At 35.7% G+C, this 27,332-nt stretch overlaps 1 protein-coding gene across 2 annotated transcripts in view; it reads left to right on the top strand.

Annotated features, from left to right (window-relative positions):
* The first annotated feature begins 1,453 nt into the window (after window positions 1–1,453).
* The window catches only part of LOC134539597 (oxysterol-binding protein-related protein 6-like), a 52,731-nt gene continuing 26,852 nt past the window's right edge, over window positions 1,454–27,332 (top strand). Inside the window, exons 1-8 of one of the 2 annotated variants that reach the window (XM_063381765.1) lie at window positions 1,454–1,629; window positions 8,205–8,476; window positions 15,139–15,226; window positions 17,812–17,960; window positions 18,594–18,761; window positions 19,646–19,802; window positions 20,866–21,101; window positions 22,697–22,846. In XM_063381765.1, coding sequence (XP_063237835.1) covers window positions 8,345–8,476; window positions 15,139–15,226; window positions 17,812–17,960; window positions 18,594–18,761; window positions 19,646–19,802; window positions 20,866–21,101; window positions 22,697–22,846 — 1,080 coding nt within the window. In that variant the 5' untranslated portion in view covers window positions 1,454–1,629; window positions 8,205–8,344. The remainder of the gene's footprint in view (window positions 1,630–8,204; window positions 8,477–15,138; window positions 15,227–17,811; window positions 17,961–18,593; window positions 18,762–19,645; window positions 19,803–20,865; window positions 21,102–22,696; window positions 22,847–27,332) is intronic. The other variant, XM_063381766.1, reaches the window with a different exon arrangement.

Genomic DNA, 27,332 nt, shown 5'->3' with positions numbered 1-27,332 from the left:
GAAGAGAAAGTTTCTCTTCCTTGCGAGGCGGCCATGTCCGGCAGTCTCCAACCACTCCGCGCCGGGAACAGACGTGTGTCCGTGGGCAGCATCCAAGTTTTCTTTCTTTGATTATTTTATTCTGTACTAAATCTTTAAATTTAAAACCTCTTATTAATTCATCGCTGCCCACGTCGACTCGGCGCGTATTTTACGGAACCGGGCCTATCCCGACTGTCTTCATCGTGATACCGCGCTGCGGATCGTATCACTCACGTAAGTGTTTCACCGAACTTAGGAGCCCGCTCATCGACCCCCCCCCCCCCCTGCACCCGTTAACTTTCGGCGCTGGCTGTCTCCAGCGAGCATCGACCCACGTCCCGCGAGACTGCCGCGGTAACCATTGTCACGTAGTGTTGTGTTTAGTGTTGGTGAGAATTTTTGTAGCGGGACTGAACCGCGGAGCGGACTTGTAGAGTGTACCGTGTACCCACATGGACCCCCGGTGAAACTCCCAAATTAAATGTATTCTCGCCAACTCGTATATCATTTTCTGTAATTCCCCATCCTCCACACGGCCGAGCGGCCTTCACAGTCAAGGTAGAACCATTCAGGTTACATTCAAGCCGTGTACCTGGCGAGGCACGCGGGGGCAGAGTACTCACGACCCCACACCAACGGCCTAGCAGCTCGCTAGCCTGGCGCCCCTCCGGACAACAAGAGCATCGCGACGCCCGTAGCGCCCGTCAGGTACCCCCCGGACCTTTCACAGAGGTCGGGTGACGGCAGCCACTGCATTTTTTCTGTTAAATATATAATACTAGTAGCCCACGTGTCAAGTGGTTATTTTGTATGTCCTTAGTGTTCAAGGATTTTTGTCTTTGTTGTAGCCAACACTTGCTTCCTGCTGGCCACGTGGTGATGTCATGCATTGAAAAAAGGTAGTCTCTAGTGCACTGTGAACTAGCACACTGATATAACTGCTAGTTAATGCCTAAGGCAACCAACATCATTTCGATCATCGTTTCCTCGGCAGAAGGTGGCAGGTCGACAACTTTCGTTCTCCTTGACCCTTTCACAACTGCACCTGGCAAAACCATACTCAATTTTTCTCATTTCTCCATTAGTCCAGAACATCAGAATCCGACACTACCCTCCAAAGGATAGTGGTTCGACAAATGATTGGATGATATTATTAAAGTTATAGAAATTTATTAATCAAAGAACCCCATTGTTCCACACGAAAAAAATATAAGTCACAACAAAACAGGCTGCAACTTCAGGCACTTCAGGTAGACAAAGAAATTACGTGTTCTACCTTCTCCCTCAAAAAATTCAAAAAATCAACAATAAATAATAAAAATATCTTATGACCTCTAAAAATTTAATCTAATTATATACTCGACACATAAATTGATCCTCGGACTCTATGGTTATGTGCAAGAAGGTTACATAAAAAAAAATATATTGGGGGTGGGAGTCGAAGGGTTTACGTTGGGAGGGAGTCTGGGAGACTGAAAATATTGATGACTGCATTGTATGCGGTTAGCTAGAACAGTAGTTTTGAAGAGAGTTCGTTTAACGTATTTATCCGCGTTTATGTCTATTGTCGACCTTACTCATATGCAACGTTTTCGATTACGTTTGCAGGTAAGTCTGACATCGTCAATGTTTTTATATTCTTAATATAATTAGGATGATGATAGTTGATAAGTGCCGCGCTGTCATCCGTCCGCGAAGTCCAGTTCGAATCCTGACCGTGACAAAACCGAGGGAAAATGTTTGCATGTGTTTCCTTTGATTCTACAAATACATTTTCAGTTCCTTCTTGTATTTTCACATATTACACTCCTCTATTATTTCCACAGATAGGCTGTTGTATTGCCATATACCTTGGCCAAATATTTCCTGCTTTATTTGCAATCAACAAATGAAATGTCACTAGAATTCTGAGGTATTTTTCAGCTTTATCAAAATTAATTAAATGAATCAGTTCTAAGATGATATAAAATTTACACAGGTATTATACATTAACCATTTTAAAAGTTTCAGCATAACTGATATGTTTTCGTAATTATCACTGCCTGTCAAAATTCTCATTTTATTTTGGAGCTTCTGCAAATTTACAACAATGTTCCATAAACCTAAGAACAAAACTGTAGAACATTATATTAAATGTGATAATACTTTTCAGTTAATATGCTATAGCCAGGCATTTGTTAATATTCGTATGTCGCTGCTATTCAATAAATAACAAATCACAAAATTATTTTTTTGAAAACTGTTTACCTTGAAAGCAGCATTTCTAAATTCCTACTGGTTTTTGAGAAATCACCATTTTTAGTTAACATTACAATTCACATGAATTGTGCAGCTGTCACCATTTTTTTTAATGTTGTTATTCATGGAGAATCACAGGATCGGCAAACCTAACATTCACAACAGTCCATTCCGAGGCAGCGTTCGTGTATGTTCGGTATAAATATTACAAATTTGTGACATTGTGAGAATGGTCGATTATTGTTCTCTAAAACGTATACACACAGACCCAAATGGGACAGCAACAAATGGTGGCAGCCACGTCATATAATTCAACAAAGTCATATGTATGTATGTATGTATATATATGTGTATATGTGTGTGTATATATATATATATATATATATATATATATATATATATATATATATATATATATTAGGTATGGACTACAGTTTTCTTAACTTATCGTACACATGTGCAGATGATCTTCAATTTGTTAATGCCACAGCACATTAAACCTGCTGACGCAAACAAACAACCTCATCTCAGTAGAGTAGGCAGAATTCCATTGCCCTCTGTTTATTTTCCAATTCTTTTGTGTTTTTGGTAGAAATAATTGTTTTCGTAAGATTGTTAGGATTTTTGGGGGTTAAAATCATATTCTCTTTAGGGACAATTTTTTGAATTACTTTGTTCGAATAGAGAACCAACAAGGTATTAATTTTTTTTTCCATTATCTTTTTGAGAACATAATTCAAAATTTATAATATAAAAATAAGTAATTGGAATTTTTGCATGTATTAAATAATTTAAATCTTGTTTTTCTTGTAATTACTAGAAATTTTATGTATAATACAACTATAATTTTTTATGATTTTAAGTAATTTTTCGAGCACTAATTAGTAGCTAATACTGATTTTTTTTCTAGTGCTATAATTACTAAATTGAAAATAATAAAAAAAAAGTTTTTACGATAGGAGGTAAACTTATCTCTGATGCATTTTTCATTTAATTTGTGCTCAAATTGAGGTGTAATAAGATACAATATTGCTCTTGAGAAATAAAATTATAAAACATCACCAATCATAGGATTTATTTATAATGATAACATTCATTGGCTTATTGTTTGGTAAAGTTGCTGTGTAATTAACTTACATTAAAATTTTTTAAATTTCTTTTTAAGTTATATATTACTACTAGCTATTACCTGCCTACTTGGCTAGGGATAAATTAGACTTAAGAAATAATTGAATTTTGTTTATGTTTTCTATTCTATAAATTTCATGATAATAAAATTACGAGGGATACAAAACTATTAAAATAAAATAAATACCAAAAAAAGATCATTAAAATTTGTAAAAAATTATCATTAATTTCAATACATCTTGGTATACAATATTATACTATATACTATATTAGGCAAACACTTGCAAATTTTTAGGACTTTATTCTGTAGAACTACCTACGTAGTGTGACATGGTGACCCAAATGTAGACCAGCTGCTTTCAGTGTTTGGCCTTGTGACTTATTGTCATTGAAAATGCTAACTTTAGAGGAAACTGTAACATTTTGAACTGAAATGGTAGATTGTTATTGAAATTATTAGGATGTGAGAAATTAAAACTTCATTTCTTTTCGCTGTACCAGTGAGAATAGGGGCCTTGATTATGTAAATTTCTTCCTAGCTCTTTAATTTGTATTCTTGTACCATTGCATGACCTTGGGGCATGTAAGTTAGGCAACAGAACTGGGACACCAACTTTGGACTCCAGTTTTGTGAAACAGTATGTACTTCTAATAACTCCAAGGAGTTAAAAAAATTCAATTATTTAAAGTAATTAAAATGAGCTCATATGAATAACTTAGTTTTTATTGTTTGTTTTATTTTATTTTGTGAAAGATAATTTTACAAATGTCAAACTTTATGTTTTATAACTGAGTACATGTGATAGAAGTGGAGTTTCTTTGGCAATTCAAACCTCAACTTGTAAGTATCTCTCTTCGGCCAAATACCTATAACAAAATGTTTTTGGTATCTGTGCAGCCTTTTGAGCCTGATTGAGGAACAAACATTCAAACAAACATAATTTTAGCAAATTGCATTAGGATTAGGATTATAAGAAGTATCCTATGTCCCACGGCCGTAGCCATAGCTTTCACATGACGGGTGTCCGCGGGTAAAAGCTAAAAATTTAAATGCTCAAATCATAGTCATTTAACAATTACTTAAACATGAAATGGGTACACACTAGTTCAGCTACATACAATTAAGCTACATACAAACAATAGTTACTTTAATTACATTAAAATAAAATTTGTAAGTAATGTCCGTAAAGAATTCATTTTACTATAATAAAAGTAACAAAGTAGAAGAAAGATAACATAAACATTTTATTGTATATCAATAGTTTTTTTTAACTACATAGGTATTTTTATTCTATCTTTGTTTGTGATGCTTTGTCTTTTATTTATTTCCGTATTGCTCAATCAACATAAAACATTTTGACATAAATAATACTACAATCGTTTAAAACATTTGGCATAAAAAAAACCTTCAAAATAAAATAATAAATTAGAGGTAAAAAGTTAAAAAATTGAAAACTTCAAAGTATTAAATTTAGCCTTTTACGTCTTATGCCAACATATTTATGATTTAATCTGAATCCAGTTCAGAAACTATGTCACGATGAACGCTCATCAACGCAAGCCCAGTTAGTCGTTCATCTCCCATGCTGTTTCTCAAGTAGTTTTTTTAACCTCTTTAGGGTTGAAAAACATATTTCTGGGGTTGCTGTGGACACTGAGAGTGTGGCCAAAATAGTGAGCAGCTTTTTTATAGTAGGAAAAAATTGATTCTCGCACTGATCTAGACTTTCTAGTGTGGTGGATGGTTTTTTCGCCATATGTTCCCAATGATTCTGCCATATTTCATACTCACTTGAAAAATTATTTGCCTCAGTTCCTCCCAAAAATAATAGTGCTATTTTTTTAAGCCTTTCTCTTATCCTAGATCCTTATTGATCTTCTCAGGCAGAAACATTTGAATCCCTTCTGTTGTTTTTTCATGTGGTTTAAAGCTTGCATCAAGTTTTGTAATCACATGGTCAATGAAAGGGTAAAATACATTTCGACAATAATATATCTCAGCAGTTTATCCTGGAACATTACTGCACTGAGTTTGCCTTCCAGACGTTCTTGGAACATTTATGTCGTTTAAACTGATATTCTTTGCTTGCTCGAAAAGGATCGCGAACTCGTTTTCATTCCGAATATTTTGTAAAGTATTTTTTATTGTTTTTACATAACTGCAAATATTGGTCAAATCGACATTGAACTTTTGCATTGCCTTATTTAGATTTACTGTATATGAAAATACTTTTCTCAGTACAACTAATGACACGATGAATTGGCTGTTTTCCATAGCTGTTTGCAGTTGGTATGCTTCAGTGCTGACATTTATATTAGCAGAATCCTGATGTGTTTCAAGTGCTGTGCGTGCTACTGGAAGCATTTCTGCGAATCTCTCAACAGCCACATGTTTTTCTGTCCATCGGTCTCGCAAAGAGAGATAAGCATTGAATGAGATGAGTTATTTTGATCCGCAATTTTCTTCATAAGACTGTCTCTAAGTGGAGATTGACGAAAAAAAGTTTACTATACTTTTTATGGTTCCGATACAGTTTCTTATCATAGGTACCTCACTTGAATGCGCTAGAACCAAATTCAGAACGTGAGCCACACAGTGTACGAATTGCGCTTTTGGGTATTGTTCTGCGATAATTGTTCTCACGTCTCGTAAGCGACCACTCATAACTGTAGCACCATCAAACCCTTGCCCAATAAATTTATCCATGTCCAAATTATAGCTTAAGAGATGCGTTATAATAGTCTTTGCTAACGCTTGAGCTGAAACATCTTCTACGTTGATGAATTCTAGAAAATCTTCTCGGATGACAGATTTTCCAGTCGAACAGTCAGTCTACTTCTTCAAGGTGGGATTTCACTCTCTCCTTTTTTTCAAAAAAATCCAAAAGTGATACTTGGTTTGATGACCGTTTCATAATAAATTTTTATTCAAGAGTAGATATTTAAAAACAACAAAAGATGGCTTGAAAAAACATGTTGGATGGCGATGGCGCGTGGTTCCATCAAGGTCGCGAGACTCGACTGTTGTGCGCATGCGCAGTAAGTGCGTCGCGCAGAAGGCGGGTGCGGCGCATGCGCAGTATGAATGGTGCGCAGAAGTCGGGAGGGGGGATGTGCAAGGCGCAGTGTCCACGTAGCATATATAGGTAGTTCATTGTTGTGACGCGTACTCATATTTTGTGGCACAGATTATATATCCGTCATCAATATTCTGCTAATTTTAATTATGTCGTATGCTAAGGGGGGGGGGGGGGTCTAGACCCCCTGAACCTCCCCCCCCCCCCCTTATATACGCCCATGCTATGTCCTATTCCACGATGTAATTAGAATCCATGCAGCCTGTTTGAGCCTGATTGAGGGACAAACATTTAAACAAACATACTTTCACATTTCACATTAGGATTAGCATTATAAAAAGTATCCTGTGTCCTATTCCAGGACGTAATTGACTTCTATACCAAATTTCATTAGAATATGGATGAACATTTAAAAAACATACGTTCACATTTATAATATTACTAGGATTTTTACTACTTTAACATTTCTATCTGATCTCTAACCGTGGGCTACTTCTTATCAGATTATCTTTTCCAGCGATACAGGTGTGTCATAGCATGATGGATTGGCCTGGCTTATGCCTTATCTCGGCTGTGCATTTGTGGTAGCTGACGTGTTAGTCAGCCTGGCTCTACTCACCCCACTGCCCGTGTGTAGTATACTGCTGTATGGGTACAGTTTGTGGGCTGTATAACATGTATAGTGCATGATGTTTACCCCATGAAGTGTATTGTACCATTACCATTAGACGCGCTGGAATTTTGTGGGTTCATTTATGTATTTGTGAGGTTGACTTTTGCATCGTGCCAATGACTGGACCGTTAGATTCGGTGGTTGTGGTTTTCTAGTGGGTGGGTCAGAGGCATGAGATTTGATTCCCTGCCGGGTTAAATAATTATATGTTTAAAATATTCCTTTCCAAAGCTGAGGAATGCTTGTTGAGATATAATTTTGTTTTCATTCTTGATGATAGTTTATTCATTTATTTATTTGTAAATTCCATTAACCCTTTGAAGATGGTAGGTACCATAAGGCTATGGAACAAGTCATTTGTACATGAAGCATTGTAATATTTACAGTTTACATTTCCAAAAGCATTCTAACACAAAGTAAAACAAAACTGCAATATACATTAGAAACAAAATGATGTATACATACCTTTAAAATATAAAAAGTTTCAGAATTGTTTATATTTTGTATATATTAAAAAAAATGGTTTTTTTTCAGGGTCGATACATGTTATAAATTTATGCATGTTTAATCTTAGCAGAATTTATTATGTATGAACTAAAAACAAGTATAATATAATTACTGTTTACTTATATACTATGGAAATATATTTTGACATTACCTTTTGAAGTCATAAGCCTGCAATGACAAGCTGTCATATAAGACAAAATCACAGGAGCTCACAGGAACAAATAACAAAAATTTTGTGAGAAAATATCGGCCACTGATGAAGGAAAATTGATGTATTTTTTAGAGATGATTGGGAATTTCAGCTTCTCACTGAATTAATCTGCAAAACTTTCAGTTATTTACTAATTTGTGTTTTACACGGAAATCTAAATGAAAATGACAAGCTTGATGATAGCAGACCCAAGTCAAGTTTCCTTCAGTTGGTGCGCGAGTCAGCGTAACCCATTTTGATAACTTCCTCGACGGTAGAAACTCCCTTCTACAGACTTCATCAGCGGTGGTCGAGCATTTATTCTGTTTTGTTTCGTTTGTGTCGACGTCTGACGGAACTGTCGGTGCAGGTAGTTTCCCCCGGGAGAGCTCTTGCCGTGCGTGGCGGTCTGGCGGGGGCCTAGCGATCCCGTAGCCAGGCTCCGGGACTGGGCGTGAAGGGGGCGATGTAGCCTCCGGGGCCGGCCCCTGACGCGCACGCCTGGGGAAGATGCCCTCTGGCCTGCGCCACATCGCCACGGAACCAGCCAGCCTCAGCGGCCGCTACTTCAGCATGGACAAGAAGAGGAGCCCCCAGCCCAGGAGCAAGACAAAGTCCGTCGCCGGGGCGGGCTCCGACTCGGTGAGCAGTCCGCGGAGATCGCAGAGTTGCCTCCCTAGTGCCTGCCCCCCCCCCCCCCTCCTTCCCGCACGGCCTGACGAACCACTCCACTGGTCCAACTGTGCCCCTGCACAGTGACATGTATTGCAAACATTCGGCTACCAACTACTATCTCAAATAAAGTTTGTTCACACAACCTACCGTTATTCTTTTTTTTAAATTTTTGTGGGTTTTTACCTCTATAAAGAAAATACAATCATCACCGACTTCATTTGGAACATTTAAAGATTATATAACCAAAGCAAAATCAAAAATGAGTATTAAATAACCATTTGGTATAAATAGGTAATCATTGTTATGTAATTTAGATTGACTTTATTTCTATAACATTGGCTCAAATAATGTTAATTTTCACTATTATATGTCACGTGCTTATACTAAAAATTAACTAAGTAAAGATAAGAAAAAAACAAATGTAATTGATTAAATATTATTCCCTTGTAGAATAAAAATTATGCTAATATGTATTTAATGAAGGGGTTACTATAATAGGTAAGATTATAATTTAAATATTTATAATAATCTAGCCAAATCACAAAAAAAAAAATTTATAGAAACATGTCTGGTTTGTGTGTCACATCTCATTGTGCATTTACATTTTACAGTTATACTCTGAATTAGCTGTAATCAAAGTTGTAATGTTACTATGGCTCTTTCCCTAATTACTGTGTAGAACTTTATTAATCATGTATTGGAAGTTTGTAATATTTTGTTGTTCAGAACTTATTCGGCAAAACAGGCTCAAATGTTTGAAGAATGGCATAAAGCATGAATGGGGTTTTCCTCCCCTACTTCTCCTCTAATCCTTCCTCACCTCTGTGTAAATTACCTTCACTACTTGTTGCAACAACAGTAGCAACTCTTTTATTTGCTTGGAGAGAGAAGTTTCCATGTAGCAACTATTGAGGCTAGTAATTTAAATGGTTTGAATGAATGGATGAATGAATGAATGAATGAATTAATGAATTGAATTAACGAATGTTAGAATGGATGTTCATAGTGACAAGGGGGATGAGATGAGACTGGAGAATCGTTGGAATGAATGGCTGGAGTAAACAGAAGCACTCTGAGAAAATCCACCGGCTCAAAAGAAACGTCCGCAACGTTTCCTACTAACATATCCCGTTTCAACCCTGACGGGAATCAAACCCAGACAACAGGGGCGGGAGACAACTCGACCATCGTGATCATATTTGTTTTGAATGGGTGAATTTTGGTGACTTGTTTATTTGATGTAAATTAAGTTTTATTTTACGTTGTATGTCTGTTGTAATTTACAAAAATGTCAAAATATTGTAATAGGGTGGTGGTAACTATTTTAGCATCAGGAATAAATGTGATTTTTTGCTATAAATACACTACACCCCGCAGTTCATGACAAAAAGTATTGTTTTTATTAATACTTTTTGTGATTCATATGGGCTCAGAGATGATGAGTAAGAATGAATGGAACTTTTTTGAATTAATCTTTCAGCAAGATACTGGCAGCTTCCAACATTTACATAGGTTAAAGATTTTTTTTTCCACGACGAAAGATATTTACACCAAATTCTAGTCGCCTACATGAAATTTTGAACAATAAAGAACGACCTAAAAATGACAAAATCAAAGACTGCGATGAAACACTTGAAGCTGACATGATCGAAAAATTTGATGACACTTCTGAGGCTGACACGATCGAAGACTGTGATGAAGCACCTAAAGCCTTCGTTGGATCATCCTTTTTGTATTGATAACAAGCAGACTAGCTCAGTATACAAAAAAACCATATGTAAAAAGATATTAGATGAAAGTTAGAAAAAAATTAAATCACCATGTATAAAAAGGACAATATACTCAGTAAAAAAAATTAATTTGGGTTTTTAGCAACTTAAAAAAACTTTTCGGAATGCTCTTAGAATCTTTTAAGTGATCCTGTTGGCAGCCCTGGAGACTTAATGTAGGGGTTGTCGGGCCACACTCATATCATAGCGTTATGCCCCGGTGTTAAGGCACTGAACTCATATTTCGGAGGACTAGGGTTTGAGTCCCAGCCCAACTATCCTGATTTTGATTTTACGTGTTTTCATGCAATAACTCCAGGGAAAAATTTTGGGATTTATTCTCCGATAGCCTAATTTGTGTCGCAGTTATACCAGCTGTAATTACCTTTCTGTCAACAGGATGTTAAACTCAATAAAAAAAAAGATCTGTAGTGTATCTAGAAATGATTTTAAGAATGGGAGGGTTCTAAAAATCAAGAAATCATTCTTCTGGGGTCTAAGAGCCCTTTTGCTCGGGCAACTGCTGAGTGATTTTCTTGATAGGGAATTCCTGAATTCCTGTTGAGCGTTCACACGGGAAACACTTTTCAACTGTCGGACAACTCTTTAGTGACAAAAAGAATGTGTTACGAAATTTATGGACTTTTACAGTATTTTCAATTGACTTTTAATTGGTTATTTATTATCAAGGACAAGATCATATGGTGAATTGCAATGAAACCGAAATAATACTAAAAAAACATGTCAAAACACAGAATAACACCAAAATGAAAGTTCATTCACCATATGATACAGTACCAAAATGCAAATTATATTATGGAAATAAGTAAAATTTTACCAAAACTCAATTCAAATCATTAAAAAAAAAGTTATCTTTTAATTTTCGAAATCCGGACAAAAAAATTTACCCAAGTGCATGGATCAGAATAAATTAATTTCATTTGTTTTATTGTGCATCTCTTATTGAATTACTTTCAAACAAATGCTTGCTAATTTATTTTTATTGTTCTGAATGCATCTGGAAATAATAACTTTTATATTGGTTTTGTTTTATGATTTTTATAGTAATCAAGACTAAGTAAAAAAAAAAACTTTTAAATGGTTCATGTATTCACTTGTCGGTTTGAGAAATTACTGTCTGTGGAAATGTGATAAAAGTAGAAGTGACTTCCAATTTCGAAGGAGCCAGATTTAAAGTGGATTTAATCTGAATGTGGGTATCAACGTGAGTGTGATAAGTGGGATGTGGAAACAGAGGAGCTATCTCATGACAGGAGAGATTCTTGCGAATCCACAAGCCTGGCTGCTGTCTTTGATATGAGGGGTGCATGTGGTTACAAGGTGCCGTCAGTTGTCAGCTGCAACGCTTGCTGTCAGCCGTCTTCGAGAACTTAAGTTGTAGTCCAGTTTACGGCACCCCATCGTAGGTCTTTTTTTTTGTTTGTACGGATATCGGACATGCCAATTGGTGCATAAATACAATGATAGAATGACAAGGAATCAAATAAAGAATATTATTTTGACTTCATTTTTTTCCTTTAACTATGAATGGCTTGGTAGTGAGTGTAAGCAACCTTCATATGTCGGAAGAAAAAAAAAAGGAGAGAAAATATCAGTTAAACAGCTAAATTTATAAATGCTTTTGTATACTTATTGATTATAACACAAATATTGAATGACGGAATAGAAGGAATGAGTAAACAGGAGGTGTTGAGTGGCATTAGCCGTGGCAGTGTGGGGTACAGAGGCTGATGGATGGGGGAACACCTTGGCTCTGTCACGGTCATTATGCGAGGATTCGGTGCAATGGAGAAGGGTGCTGGAAGATGCACCACAGCGGCCAGGTCGCAGTTTCGTCGCCTGTGCCAGCTGTGACATCTGGTGGTCGATTCAACCACGTCGAGGCCAGTTCAACCATCATGGGCGTCGCAACCGGGGGGATGGGGGGGACACGTCCTCCCCAATAATAAAAGTCTTCAATTTCGTCCCCTCCAATAATATATTTAGTTTCGTAGTTTCGTAGTTTCTCCTGATGTTTAAATTAATGATTTTGTGTGGATATAGCACCAGCAGATATGTTAACTGTGTTTTTACAAATTTGTTCTCTGAAAATATTTTTTATAAAAAATAAACTATATATTGCAACCAACTATAATTAGAATATTTAGGAAAGAAAAATGCCTAAAGACCACCTTTCTGCACCTTCAAACCCCAAATTTTTCCGGGGGAGGACCCCCGGACATCCGCTTTTTTTTCCAGGGGATGGATATTCCTCAAACAACTAAATCAATTGAAGTCCCCCCCAAAAAATATATCCTTGCGACGCCCATGCAACTACGTCCTGTCCCAACTCTCATGGTAGAGTTTGCTTCGGCTCTCGAGCGTTAACAGTCTCTTTGACACTGCAAACTCGTGAAAACGGCGAAGATGGCGATGCGAGATTTTGTCTGTGCTAGTGAGTGTAACACGTGGAAAATCCTGATTCCTTTGTGACGTGAGTAATGCAGTTGTTTCTTTGCAGGTTGTAAATGAAATAGCAGGGTAAAAGAGCAAGTAAGGTATTTTGAATGTCAGGTGTTATTGGAGTTTGCTGTTTGGTGTTCGTAGTTCCCATTAATAAATGAATAAATAGAGCCTTATTTAACGCCAATCGACAGATTTAAGTTTTCATTCCTGATAGATTTAGAATGAATAGTTTGGGTGACAATTTTGATTAAAAAGTGCATGTGTAATCTAATATTTGAATACCATTGTGATTTTCTTGGCCGTGATAAGGGTGTGGTATCTATTATGTCCAACATTATTTCCAGCAAGACCTGGGAAAATTAACTACATGGGTGATTCGTGTGATAACTGATTGTATTGGTACATAAATACCAAATATTTACTTGTAAAAATACTAAGCCCTATGATAGTGAGCTGTGTATTCCTGTGTGTTATTTATAGTGTGTTTTTGTATATACATATATGTCAGGTTTGTGTATTTAGTGTGATTTTTTTGTAGCTGCTATTGCTGTGTGCATGTATGGGTGAATGTGTGTGTGTGTGTGTGTGCGTCAGTTCTTACATTTCAGCCATTCACCAAATTTAGGGTGCAGATCAAACTTTTGTAGTTTATAGCTAAATCTATTTTAATTCTTTGTTCTTTTTTTTTTTAATTTATGTTTTTTTAAAAAAAATGGAAGTGGCGTATCTTATTTCAGTAGCTGCTTAACCTTAGAACAGATTAGTGTAACAAACTTGTAATGCAGATGGAGGGAAACAATATGAAATATTTGCTGTTGTAATATGGTTGTCCTTTACTGGTGTCCAATTGTAGCTTGTACGTGACTTATCTGCATTTAGGGAACTTCGAATTTCTTCACTGCTGCAAGCCGTATATAATTTTTTTTGTCGATAAATTAAAGTTTAAAATGCTGTAGCTGTTGTGGGGCCAAAACCTAAAAAGTCATGATATGGATATGTTTTTCAAACGTATCATTCTTTGAATGATTATTGCAATGAGGGAGACTGATTTAAATCATTAATTTGGACATACGCCATTGCCAGATTGAACTGTATGTTTTAAAGGAAACCCGAATAATGGACAAAGAAAGATAAGTACACAAATACACAAAAAAAAAAAAAAAACAAGTAAAAATGAGCCCGTGTGAAATGTTAAATGTAAAGAAAGCACAGAAAATTCCTTGGGAGGAATTAGTCAGAACAACATCAATATCATAGCACCGACGAACGATGTGGACTGACAACGACGAGACAGTTGAGGCAAAAAACATCGAGTACAGACGAGCAACAACATTGGACAACACAGGAATGGACAGATGAACCCAAAGAAAGATGATTACAAACAGATAATCTGGAAAAAAAAAACATCGACAATACAGCGAGGCACATGCGAACCCATCGGTGAATTTAAACAGGTATTCTGACTGCACAACGTCAGCACAGATGAACACAAAAGGCTTTCCACGTTTACAACATCGTTGAACATATATGTTTTTGGAGAAAACTTCTATTTTGATTGCAATAGCCGAAGCTTTAACTTGGGTTTATGTCTTCTAATACTGTCTGGCAATGAATTCCTAGTGCTAGCTTACAGTGAATTGGAGGTACATGAAATTGCATCAGCCTTGTGCTAATTGTTTCACAGGCAGTTCAGTGAGAAGAACTTAATGAAACAAGGTTAAATTTAGTGTTACCGAAATTAACAGCTGTGGTTGATAACGTGTTTGTACAGATCAAAAGGTTTCAGTTTCGAATGTCTGGAAAACAGTGGTTGGATGTGTGCTAATTTTAGGTATAAGGTTATGTCAGAAAATTTTACTTATTTCCCCCACTAATTAACCTCCTGGGATAAAACAGGGATATTAATAATCCTAACTTAATATAATCAAACAAATATACTGTACTGTCACTGGTTTAATCCTACAGCTACATTGTTTTTTCCTGTAAGAAGCATAGTAACATGGTGTTTATTTAGTGTATAAAAAAAATGTTTTCATTGCCTAAGTAAATCAGTTGTTTGTCTGTTAATACAGTACTTTAGGCGTAGTTGTAATTACAATACCCTTTAGTGATACATAACTCTGCCTTATTAACAAATGTTTTATGGGGTTTATTTGGATAAAGTTTGAAGAAATAATAATTTTGGTATTTCGGTCAAAATTGCAGTCGCTGTCTTAATGGTAGCAGTTCCAGTGTCGACAGAAACTTAGGAGATTATTTCTTCAAACTTTACATCACAAAAATTCACAAGCTATGCTTATTCAAACAATTTTTTTTTTTTGTGGCTGGTGTGAACAGATTGTTGGTAGTCGGCATGGGCATGACGTTGGGTTTCTCTCTATGTGGAACTTTCAGGAGATGAGCGTGGAAAGCAACAGTCTCTCCGCAGAATCCAATAATGACTTGGTTCCTAAAACTCCGCCCAAAGACAAGGAGACAGTCGGTATGTAAAGTTCCGCTTGAACCCACATTGCAGTTAAACTGTTTTGTTCTTAAGGCTCTGTCGCACAACGTGTTTTTTTTTGTTTTCTTCTCATTACTATATTTGAAGGTACTCCTGTCACTTTATCTCGATAGCTCTCTTGCAGTTTATTTATTTATTTATTTATTTATTTATTTATTTTTTCCCAGGTTTGGCCACCAGAAATTAAGTAAACATGTTTATTTATTCCCAGATATACAGCTGCTATACATCAATTTTACCCAGGATAAAAGCATAATTTATATTAACATTAAACACTAGGTTTTCTCGTTTTAGCAGTGGTTGCATACTCGCTTGCTTGTGTAAGTAAAATAGTTATTGCTCTGTCAAAAGTGAGGTTTTATGTAAAACATGTTTTAACAAGCTTAATCCTTTTGAAGCTCCACCAATGAATGAAATTTTGCAGTGCACATTTCAGTATTTTAAGAATATTGAACCTAAAGGAAAACTTTACAAAATAAAAATATTTTTTGAAATTTTACCTAATTAGATTCACAAATTAATTATTCCGTGTTATACCATCTATGCTGCGAAAAGAAAGGCATTGTTCGTAATTGTGTGACTTTTTACAGGTTGCAAATCTATATAAATAAAAATGTAAATGTTCGTTAAGAATCTTAAATCTCTGAAAGTTCTTCACTGATTGGTTTGAAATTTTGACACATCTTTGCATTTGAATACACACACATTTTTATGTACCTACATCACAGGTAAAAAGATAGATAAATATGTAGATGAATGTTTTGTGTGTTCGTTTTATATTTTGTAAAGATAAAGATATAGAAAGGAAGATATAGACATAGATGTATAGAGAGATAGAGGGAGATATACAGATATAGAGAGATAGAACAAGGGAATTAAATATAGTTATATATAGAGATTTAGAAAGATATAGATAGGGAGATGGATTGAGATATAGATAGAAACATAGATACATAGAGAGATATGGATATATAATATATAGTGATATATATGTATATATTTATAGAGAGAAATATAGTGAACTTTATATAGGGACATATATAGAGAGATGCTTTGTATATGTGTACCTACTTCAAAAAAATTACAAAAAAAAATGAAAGAGGCATAGCAATGCATGCTGGCATTAGCTAGTGTTTAATAAATATCTGCTAACGAAATATGTGACCAAACAACAAATTCAGTATAGCTATCATGGTAAATTCACAAGAATAGCCATTAAATTATAGTACAGCCGAGTTTCGATTAACAGAGGTTTCGTTTGAAACATTTGCTTTAGGACTTAGTAAATGATCTAACCCTTGTTGAAAGCCTCACTAAAATTAACTTCAGTGATGCAATTTAAGCGAATCTTACAGTGACATGAAATAATTTACACTGAAGCAAAGCTGGAAAAATGCTACTCTGAAAATCAGTACATTTGCCCAACTGAAAACGGTGATAATTTTCTAAACATGTACATTTTATACGAGACTGCTCATCCAATGTCCACATTTACTCTGTTTATCAAGACTCCATTTTAATGCCAAGAACAGTATATAATCAATGTTGCGAGTGAGACTGGGCCTTAGTAACATGACTAAATGTGTGTTTTCAGCCCTGCCTGATACACCTAAATTTGAATTCCTGTTTAGCAATTTAAAAAAAAATGTTCTGTGTGTTCAGATTGTAAGTGCACTAAACTAACATGTGCATTTTTCCGCCTGAGGCAAGGTTTTAATCGATGGAATGGGGCTGATACAGGCTGAAAAGACTAAATTATGTTAGATGGAAATCTGTTCAGGAAAACAGTGCAAATAAGTTCTATAAACAACAACATGTTAACTTTTGACTATATAAGATATTTCATAAAGCTACTGACAAGTAATTTAATAACTTTTTTATAGCCCTAAAAAGGATTTAAAAAAAAAAACTTAATTTTAAGAAATGTTTGTATTAATTTGACAGACAATACAGGCTGTAAAAGTAGTAAAACTACAATTTTTCAGTAATTTTTTTTTTTAAATATTTGTGGCATTGGAAATTTATTCTTTAGCTGCAAGACTGCTACAAAATAATATATTAAAGTAACATTAAATTTTGGAATCCTATTTAGATATGGAAGTTTGGTACTGTGTTGTTAAAAGTACGTAGTTTAGTAACATGCACAACTTCCCCCCCCCCCCTTTTTTTTTAATTGCTCCTTAAAATATAAGGAAAACTACTTCAAGTCTTGTAGAAGACAAATGACTATATGCCAGTTCAGTTCACAAGGCATCAGATTCATAAACCAACGTAGCTCTTACAGATTCAGTGCTTCTGTATGTCAAAGAAGTGCACAATACTGAAACCTCAACCTTACAGCAAAGCCACAGTCCTAATGAATTACTAAATATTTAAAGAAAACTGACATTAAGTTAGATGTACATTATGCGTATTTATATATTGCTGTGTTCAGAATTTGCAAGGGAAACAATATGTTACAGCTTGTTTCTAACAAGTTTTGTCGTAGTTTGGAGTGAGGATGCAACAGTTGTTCGGCACAGCGAACCTATGGTTAACATACAGTTGCTTTGCCCCGGGACCAGTGATGGTCAACAAGAGAACCGCCCGTCGAGGCTCGGAGTGGGAGATTCTCGAGGGGCTGAAGGAAGGACAGCGTTACGAGAAGAAGCCTGACATGTTCACCGGCTACCTTCACAAGAAGAGGAAATGGCCTCTCAAAGGTTGGCACAAGGTAAGAGCTAGTCTTCGACTTCCCACGCTTCATTTACATTCCAGCATGATTTCGTACGTGGGATTGGCTTAGGTCGTGAAGTTTATTATGCGTCACCTGATGTAAAGTTCAGTATTTACTGAATGATTAAAGTATATGGTTGTGAGCACCTCTAGATAACCTAAGCTAAAATGTGAATCTTTTTGTCTTCCGTTAAATTCAGAATTCCCGGTTATTACTGATATGTTACTGACTTCAAAGATAGAGTTTTTGCTTTTGACGAAAGCCCAGAAGGGGGAACTGCATTTTTCCGCCAAAGATATTATTTTTGTGTCAGGGAAACGGAATCTGACCATCACAAAATTTTTCCATGCAATTGGACGGACTGAACGCTCACCGGAACAAGCTGTCAGTTGGTCAGTTGACTGGAGGGAGCCGAGTTCCCGGGGCTGGGCCCCAGGACTGGTCACTTACAGCAGTTAGTCCTTCAGACATGACTCGTGGAAAACTGAGTTGTAAACTGAGCATGTATGGAGCCTTTAAGGTCGACCCTGTTTGTTGTTGAGCACTTGTGTTTATGTGTTTATTTATGAGTGCTTGCTTTTACTCTCGTGTATATTTTTTTTGCTACATTGATAAATTTTTTTTCCACAGCGGTATTTTGTGCTGGACAAGGGCCTCTTGATCTACGCCAAAAGCCCTGGTGACATTGCGAGAGGGAAGATACATGGCTCCCTCGACATTGGACTGTCTGTCATATCGACTAAAGAGAAACGTCGACGTCTTGACATAGACGCTGAAGAGTTCATTTATCATTTGAAAGTAAGTAGATGTTTACAATCTTTTATTATGTTTTAATGATTGTGTTAGATAATAGTAAATTATTTTCGTATTCCCATTTTAAGGACCGAACCATGTTTTTATATGTAATGCTTTTTTTTAAAGTGATATTAGTTTTTTTCCTGACTTAAATATAATTATCTTTTTTATCTCAAGTAATTTTAACTAGCTTACCAATTCAAGAATTTTTTTAATAATATTTTTAATTATTATTTACATACTCATCGTTTAAAATTTAATCTGTTTCTATAAAGTGCACAATGTCATACAATTCTACTTAAATTTTAGGGGCATTTTGTGATGTATGAGTGCATTTTGATTATTCTCGGTATGTCAACCGTACTTTTTGTGCAAGTTTACAAAATTTACTGTGTGTAGAATTTTTACCGTGCACATAATGAAGGTATTTTTTTCGACAGATTACACTATCAAATGGGATGAATGTCCTGTTTGTTTACGGTGGTTCTGATAGTGTTTACCATTTGCACGGCACAGTTCCTTTGTTCGCACGGAAACAATCTCGTTTTGACCGGATGACCGCGCATTAACTTGCAATGTAGTTCATCATGTCTATTAGATTGTCCACTCAGGAGCCACCACAATAGTCCCGAATCTCGCAGCCAGAATTGTGTGCACAGCACAACGTTGCAAACCACATGTTCCGCAGCTCAAAAGTTTAATTTGTTGATTCATCCCATTTCCACCTAGTTTACAGTGTATATACACAACAACAATAGATTAGTTAAAAATTTTTTTAAATATTTTGAGAACGAATGAATTCCATCACATACTTCAATCTCATGATGTGATCATTCACTTTTGATGAATTACTTTCAAAATTTTTGTGTTTTTTTTTTTCTATCCAGGCAAAAACGTTAGAAACATTTACCAAATGGGTGGAACAATTGAAGCATCACCGTCTCTACCGTCAACACATACTGACTTTCGGCAACAGAGATGCGGCATCTATCTGCGCTCAGCGAGCTACGAGAGGAGAAGACAGTCCGTCTGCCCTTCATGGCAGTGAGTGTCCTTTCTTGACATTTTCGGAAAAAAAATTGTTTAAAGAATGTGTGGTACTGCTCTTGTACTGGTTATGTAGAAAAAAAACTTTCCAGGGGAGCCACGTATATGTAGTGCTTAAAGCAAAAGCCTTTAACGAAGTGGCTTGAGCTGGAATCTAGGCAGATTTAAGCTCTCTGTTTTTATTTTAAGTTGGTTCGTGCTGAAATGAGCAATTATCTCCCTCCTTAGCAAATATTATATTGCATTTTAATATTTTTTTTTTATTAAAACACTTATCCCTATATGTTGTCTATTGGAACGGGTGCATGCCTGGCTACATTCAAGTAGATATTATTTTATACGTTTTTACACAGATAAGTGAATTACAAGCATTCAGATTTATGTGAATGCAATTTTTTTTCTTCGGAAATTTGTTTGACATTGCCTTCATTGGTTGGATACTCTATGCGTGTGCTATTTGAATCATAGTTTATATACATGTGCTTGTACGTGTCCTCCTGTTTGTGTGAATGTATCACGTGTTATAATAGCATAATCTTTTAGTTAGAAACAACACAAGGAATTTTTTTTTTCTTATCTAGGATTAAGTAATGGTATGATGAAGTGTGTCTGCATCTTAAGAAAATGAAGTATATAATATATGTAGTTGACCAATATACAAAAAGAAATTTGCTATGTTTACATAGTGAAATATTCATAGGGTTTGTAAGAAAACAGAAGTAATAACATGAATGAATTTGCAATCAATAACCCAACTGTGTTTTTCTGTTATCATTTTTGTGTTTACTGTTCTTGTTGCTACTGTTTTGTTAGTCTGTGCTGTAATTTTTTTCTGACTAAGTACTTTCCGCGGAATTCTCCGTGTTGTCCTGGCATGTGATAATTGATGTCCAATGATATCGGCTCGTTCTCCGTGCGGTGATGTGTTCGTCTGAGGTTTCTTCTGTGACGACCAGCATAAAGCAGCTTTGGCGTACGTCCAAGATATCATCATGAATCGGTGTTGGCAGTTGCGGGAACCGTGGGAAGAGCGTAGAGCGGGTGACGCCGTGTGTCGCAGAGATCCCGCTGACGCCCCCCGACCTGACGCCCAGCCGGGACGGCTCTCTGCCGCGCACCAAGCCGTGCGCTTCGCTGGGGGCCTCCGGAGGGGGCGGGCGCCTCGCCGCGTGGGTGGCGGACTCCTCCCCGGCGCTCGACTCGCTCGCCAGGGAGCTGGGCCAGGCGTCCCAGAACCTGCAGCAGCTGGGACGCATCCTGGAGCAGATCGAGGCCCTGCCCTCCGCGGAGGTCGAGGTGGGCCCCGCTCGCTGGCTCTGGTCCCGTCGGGTGGTGAAGTCACGTTCGCGGCGGAACTAGCTCCAGGGGTGAAGCCTCTTTCTTTCTGCTAGCCAGCGCAGTTTGAGTAATTTTTTTATATACACCAGAAATTGGGCCAGTCAAATACCATCAAAATCTTCAGTATTCGAAGGATTCGATATCCGAGAGAAAAGATTATAGAAGAAAATTACCACAGGAAATCAAGTAAATTAAAAAAAATTTCGACACTGATAAACCTCTGAAGTTTACTAGCTCAAATTTTTTTTTTGTTCGTACCTATCCAGTTACCGATTCCCCCAAAATATTGTACTTTTTTTAAAATTTATATGTATTGATTCTGGACACTTAGTTTACCATTTAAAGGGTAGAATGTTTCAACACAATAGTTAATATTTTTCATCTATTTTACATTATTTTATTTTTTACCCTTGAAACCTAGGCGTGGATTAAGGCATTAAGGGGTATATTCAAGGTACTCTGTGGGATTCGATTTTAAGATTCGGATTCGAGAATACTGGGATTCGACCCATCACGAGGATTTATGCATTCAGCTTGTTGGAATGTTTACAAGAACAATAAATTTATCAGTATAATTTTCGTAGAACAAGCTGGCAAGATGCAGGAAAGTGTGCAACGTAACATACTCAGAGTATATGAGCAGTACCTTTTGAATGCCACATGAATGGACCGTTAGGGTGTGCCTTCGAGGTTTATCTTGGTCGTGTGGTCCTACCAAAATTCTCGACTGAGCAGTGCGGAAAATTAACTGCATGTGTTATTCACCTGATGTTTGCCTTTGCATTATTGCAACTAATTAATTTTTAATTTTTAGTTAAAGTCCTTGAATGAAATGATTCATTTCTTCATTTCCAAAAAGAAAATTTATTTTTTCCTAAAAAATCTTTGATTTTCAATTGTTTTGGTTCAAAGGTTAAAAAATTAAAGCTTTGTTTATCATTTTATTAGCATGGATCAGTTTTCTATGCTGATCCTTGGAAGAACTATGAGTAAATATTGCTCTGTAAATAAAACAACATTAAATTATTTTTAAATCCATGACATTATTAAATTGGTGGGGCTAGTTCTATTCTAACCAGGTCCATCCAAACATTCTAAATTCTTACAATTTATTTAGTTTGGACATGAAGATAGTTAATTGAATGGGATTTTTTAAAAATATTTTACTGCATTTTCTGAGAAGATCTGTTTTTTTCTGGTACAGATATTTTCTGTAGGCACCTGGAGTATAGTTAGATTTAATTGATGACTTCACCACTTACTGTACGGTTATGATTCAGGCTTTTACCTTAACATATTTAAACACTACTGAATGTGGAGCTTCAGTTCATTTGCTATTTCTTCTAAGCTAAGCTTAGCTTTTCACACATTTGTTTACTGGCATAGAGTATTGGTAAAGACTTGTAGACATATTCTTCTAGTAACGTTACTATCTTTTCCTTCTTTTCCACTCGAATAACAATGTGACTGTCTTTACTTGTGTAAAAAAAAAAAAAAAACTGCATGCATACTTTTTTACCTATCACTTGATTTTGTGTCTTGCGGTTTGCTAGATAACGTCTGAAGGTTTTTCTCCCAATGTGAAGAAAGACCGTAAGAAATTTGGCCTTCGCAAAAAGAAGAGTTCGAAAGGCAGCTCGGTAGATCTGTCCGGCTCGAGCCCGAGCAAGAACACCGAGCCAGAAAATGCATCTCCCCTCTCTGTAAGTCTCCCCTGCGGGGGTGTGAGCGCTCCCCCTCATCCCCCAAGTTTTGAAAACCCTTTTGGAATGTTGTGTCCTGTTGAGTTTTTTTTTTCTTCTTTTCATTTTGCAACATTGCACCTCTTCCATTTGAAACCCTAGCAGAAAATTACTACAGTACTACATTCTGCTTGTATCCTTAGACTAGAGAATTGATTTTTTTCCACGTATTTCGTCTTAATATTTTACTGAGTGCATATTTGATGATGAGTAAAAAGAAAAAAAAATCAATTTAAAGTTTTTTTTACATTAATAAAATGGATATAGTGATCATATTGCAGAATATTTTTAGCTTAAACAGTTTATTATTAAATATGATGACAAAAATTATTTTTCTATTGGTACATACATTCTAGCAAAAAACATATCACTTGCTTTCACTTTTTTTTTACTAAAGGGAAGGAAACAATTAATTATATAATTCACCCCAGCCATATGCTTTGTTTGTTGTGTACTCCAGATTCAAGAATTAAATTAACTGTATGAAGTTAATTCAAGAAGTTTTGTAATATCATGTTAGTTGAAGTTTCAATTTTGTTTTAACATTCATGGGTTAGATAGTTCAACGTTTAGGACTTCCAATGTTTTTAATATTTTATAACTTCGTATTTTATCTTGAATATTTTTTTCTTTTCCCATTTGCATTTTGTATTATTTTCTGTTGTCTGTTTCGCAGCATTTCTCTTGTTGCTATTGTGTTCTTTACTTGTTATTTTTCCATTAAGTCCCATATGGGCATTTCAGTTCACTATCTTTTATCTTTGCTGAGGGCTGAACTTCTTTCTCCTGATAAAGCAGTTACTGCTTTTCACCACTGTCTGATGCTAATACAGCTGTCTGCTCTCTGCCTGTGTTGTATCGGGTTATCGTTGGTTTAAAACTTTTGAAATTAACATTCTTAAAACATCTGTAACAGTATCTGCAAATAATTCTAAGTACAATAGAACCTTCATGTTATTACCCTCATTTACACCTTCCCCTTAATCTGATTTTCTCATTCTCCAACTCGCTCCCTTTTCTTGCCAGGGTTGTTGCATAACCATCCCCCTGGCATTCGCAAGGCGGGCAAACAACCAATCGCAGCAGTGTGTTACCTACCCTAGAAATGTGCTGGTATTTCTGATCCATTTTTAACATCATGGTTCTCTACCCCGGTTAAAAGGCATTTAGCCCAGCACCACGGATGCTATTTGTGGCCTCAAGCAAGGGTGGCAGTTTTGGCATATTCCACTCTAAGAAAAGATCTTTGGAATCTAAAGAGTTTTTTAAATTTTTTTCCAAAGTTGAAGAATTTTAGTCTTTGATTCGACTGGGACACACCCCTAATAGTTTGACGTTTGATATGTTTTCCTAAATAGTACCTTAATTTTATCGGAAATTTTTTCTGATAAGCGAGACATATACCAACTGTAGGAATTACGCTCAGTAGTCATCATTTTGTGTAGGTGGCGCTGCAAGCGAGAAAACAACAAAACAGTACTCACGCACGCGCATATCTGAAACTGTTTGAGTTACTCTGTAATTGTGACCTTGAACCAGCACACTACAATGTGTGCAGTTGATACCATTAAATTTTTACTGTGACATTCTTTAATGGACACTTCACAGGTACAGACACGCAATGATTTTTTTGAAGACCAAATCTGTGTTTTTTAAAATTTCTATAGAGGATCTTATTACAACTGGTTTTGAATACGTATTATTGAACTGTATATTAATATTTCTGTGGTATTATCGTTATAACTATATTGACGTTTGATAATCTGACAAAATCGCTTAACTGATAAGGCCGTGAGATAGAACTTGTAAAATTAATGACGGTATATTCTGTGCACCTTGTTACCTACTCATGTCTTCGTTTTATACCTGCATGTGTGTTGTGTTTGCTTGTTGTGTTGTGCATTTCAAGTTCCTAATGCACTATCCTGAGTTTTCTGATCTGAGAATTATAATTTATTGGATAACCATTTCATAATCGTATTGATTAGAGATTTTGTAAGTGCTTTGTAAGCTTTAAATGTTTTCAGCTGTTAGAATATACCTACACACACTAACTCAAGTTTAACTACTCTAAAGCTTTGTCACTAACATATTACATTCTTAAAACTATATTTATTTTTCTTCAAATATGTATATAGTCTGATATACTTGTCCGTTGATAAGTTCAGGAAATATAAATGCTTATCTTGCTTATAATGTGTTTCTTAAATGTTGTACAATTGATAGAATCACATGTCCATAACATTAATAGAGCATCATACAGCATATTGTGAACAGTTAATTGCATTAACGGGATGTCAAAACTCAAAATAGGCCAGTACAGCAGTAGTTCGTGATGCACATTAAATTAAAAATTTATGTTTTTTATACCCATTTCGACATTGCCAGTTATTGCAGTTTACGTTAAAACTCTAGAAAACGGTGACCTAATTGGTTACGGCCTGTGGTAAAGACTTAAGGATGCATCCTAGCTTTTTTCCCTGAGATGAAGCCTGGAAAATGGAAATCAGGATGACTGTACCTGGTTTGAGCCTGACTAAGTCTGCTTGAATTGTTTTACCTTTGGTCATATCACTCAGTAAGTCAGTATGGCCTGATTTGATTCGTGTTTTAGCTTCCCTTATCGATGTTGATAGTTGTAGCTGGGAAGCATGCAAATTTTCTGTGGAAGTTGATTTAGGCTTACAACTAGAAGTTTGGTGCATTTTATTATATATTCATTTTCATTGAGTTGTTTCTTATGCTTAAGTTGTGACTTTCGCTTTTGTTGTCTTTGATGCATGTCCGGTGAATGTTGTAAGGGCTATTACTTAATTTTTTTTTCATTTATGTCTTTTCTGCACTCTCATCCATTTTTTTCCCCTCTCCTCCATTTCCTCCTTTCTCAATATGTAACAGTAACTTTGTCTATAATAAGGTATTCATATATCATGGAGCACAAGGTATGTATTGCTGACCAGTGTGTCATTTATTTTAGTGTAGATAATGTTTTAAGTTAAAATTGTTAATTATACTGGATTAATAATGTGTTTCTGAAATCAACTAGAGATGTCAGTAGGAAAATTTTATTTTTAGGTAATTTCTGGAAATAGTTCAACCACATATTTTACTGAAAATTTTTCCTTTTTTCTATTACCAACATAGATTTTCATAATTTAAGATAGGTTAATGTACATTATACATTAATTTATTTTCTGTAGATTGGGAGGTACTTTGTAAACAACTTTTTTTTTGGTTCCTATCTGTTGGTAGAGGGTAGATTGGGTCCTATGCAAATTTAAAATGTTAAATGAGACATTATGTTGTAAAGAAAGACAAAATTAATGTTTTTTTTATAAAAAAAAGTTGATAAAATTTAATTTTTTGGGTTTTTGTGAAACTATAACTCAATGGAAAATTTTCAGGTTTTGCAGAAAAAATTTTCTAGTAGATTATCGAAAAATTTTCTCAAATACACTTTCTGGAAAACTAACATCTCTAGTACCAACTAGAAGTTTAGGTTCACTTTCTGCATTCTTGTTGCAGAGCAAGGAACAGTGGGTTATTGCCCAACCCAATATGTGACTGATATCCATTTGAGACTCCAGTGTTTGCATTAAGTTGACTTGGAATATTACTATATAGATATACATATAGTTTTATAGTCTTGAAGGTCAGATCACATTGTGCATTTCCCCATGTAACCAATTTGACGTAATACCGTGCCTGGAAATTAAACTAGAAAAGAAGACAATTTTTTTTTTTTTTTTAGTTTATTGGCTTTTTAAACACTTAAAATGCAACCAGTTCAATTTTAGTTTCTTTTATTTGTAAAGTAAAATCAAGGTACATACTTGGCTGTATGATACAGTAAAAACATGAAAAATTTCTGAAAGGCTTCAAAAAATTTAGTAAAATTTTTTTTTTTTGATGGATAAAAAATATGTATTTATTTGTGAAGATACAGTTTTTGTACTTAGGTACTTTTGTACTTTTGTACTTTGTACTTAATTTTATCAGACTGCTTTCATGCCATAAATTTGGCTGCGCTCTTGTGTTAACACTGAAATTACCTTGACTATGGAGGTCACCTCTTCTAGAGGGACAGACATTGTGGTAGTAAATAGGTTTTTTCACCACACGCAAATATTGAAATGTTTGGGGTATTGATGATTAAGTCGATCAAGGGATCCCCATGCCCGGTGACCTTCTTATCGAGTGCTGGGTTCGTGATGGTCGAGTGGTTGATTGACTTTCCTTCCACCAAGGCAATCCAGGTTTAGTCTGAATCTTATCTCAGGGATGGATCTAGACTTTCGTCCGGGGCAGAAATTGGGATTTGCAGATTAGCACCCCTTTTACCTCCCCTCTCCCCCCTTAAACAGCAATAAATTTATTGGGTATAATTTTTTTTTGCGTCCGTGTACATTATATCTAAAATTATTTTAAGTTTAATATTTATCAAGCC

This window comes from Bacillus rossius, chromosome 15, assembly GCF_032445375.1.
Source record: "Bacillus rossius redtenbacheri isolate Brsri chromosome 15, Brsri_v3, whole genome shotgun sequence".
Classification (NCBI taxonomy): Eukaryota; Metazoa; Arthropoda; class Insecta; order Phasmatodea; family Bacillidae; genus Bacillus; species Bacillus rossius.
This window is presented reverse-complemented; position numbering and strand designations above follow the sequence as displayed.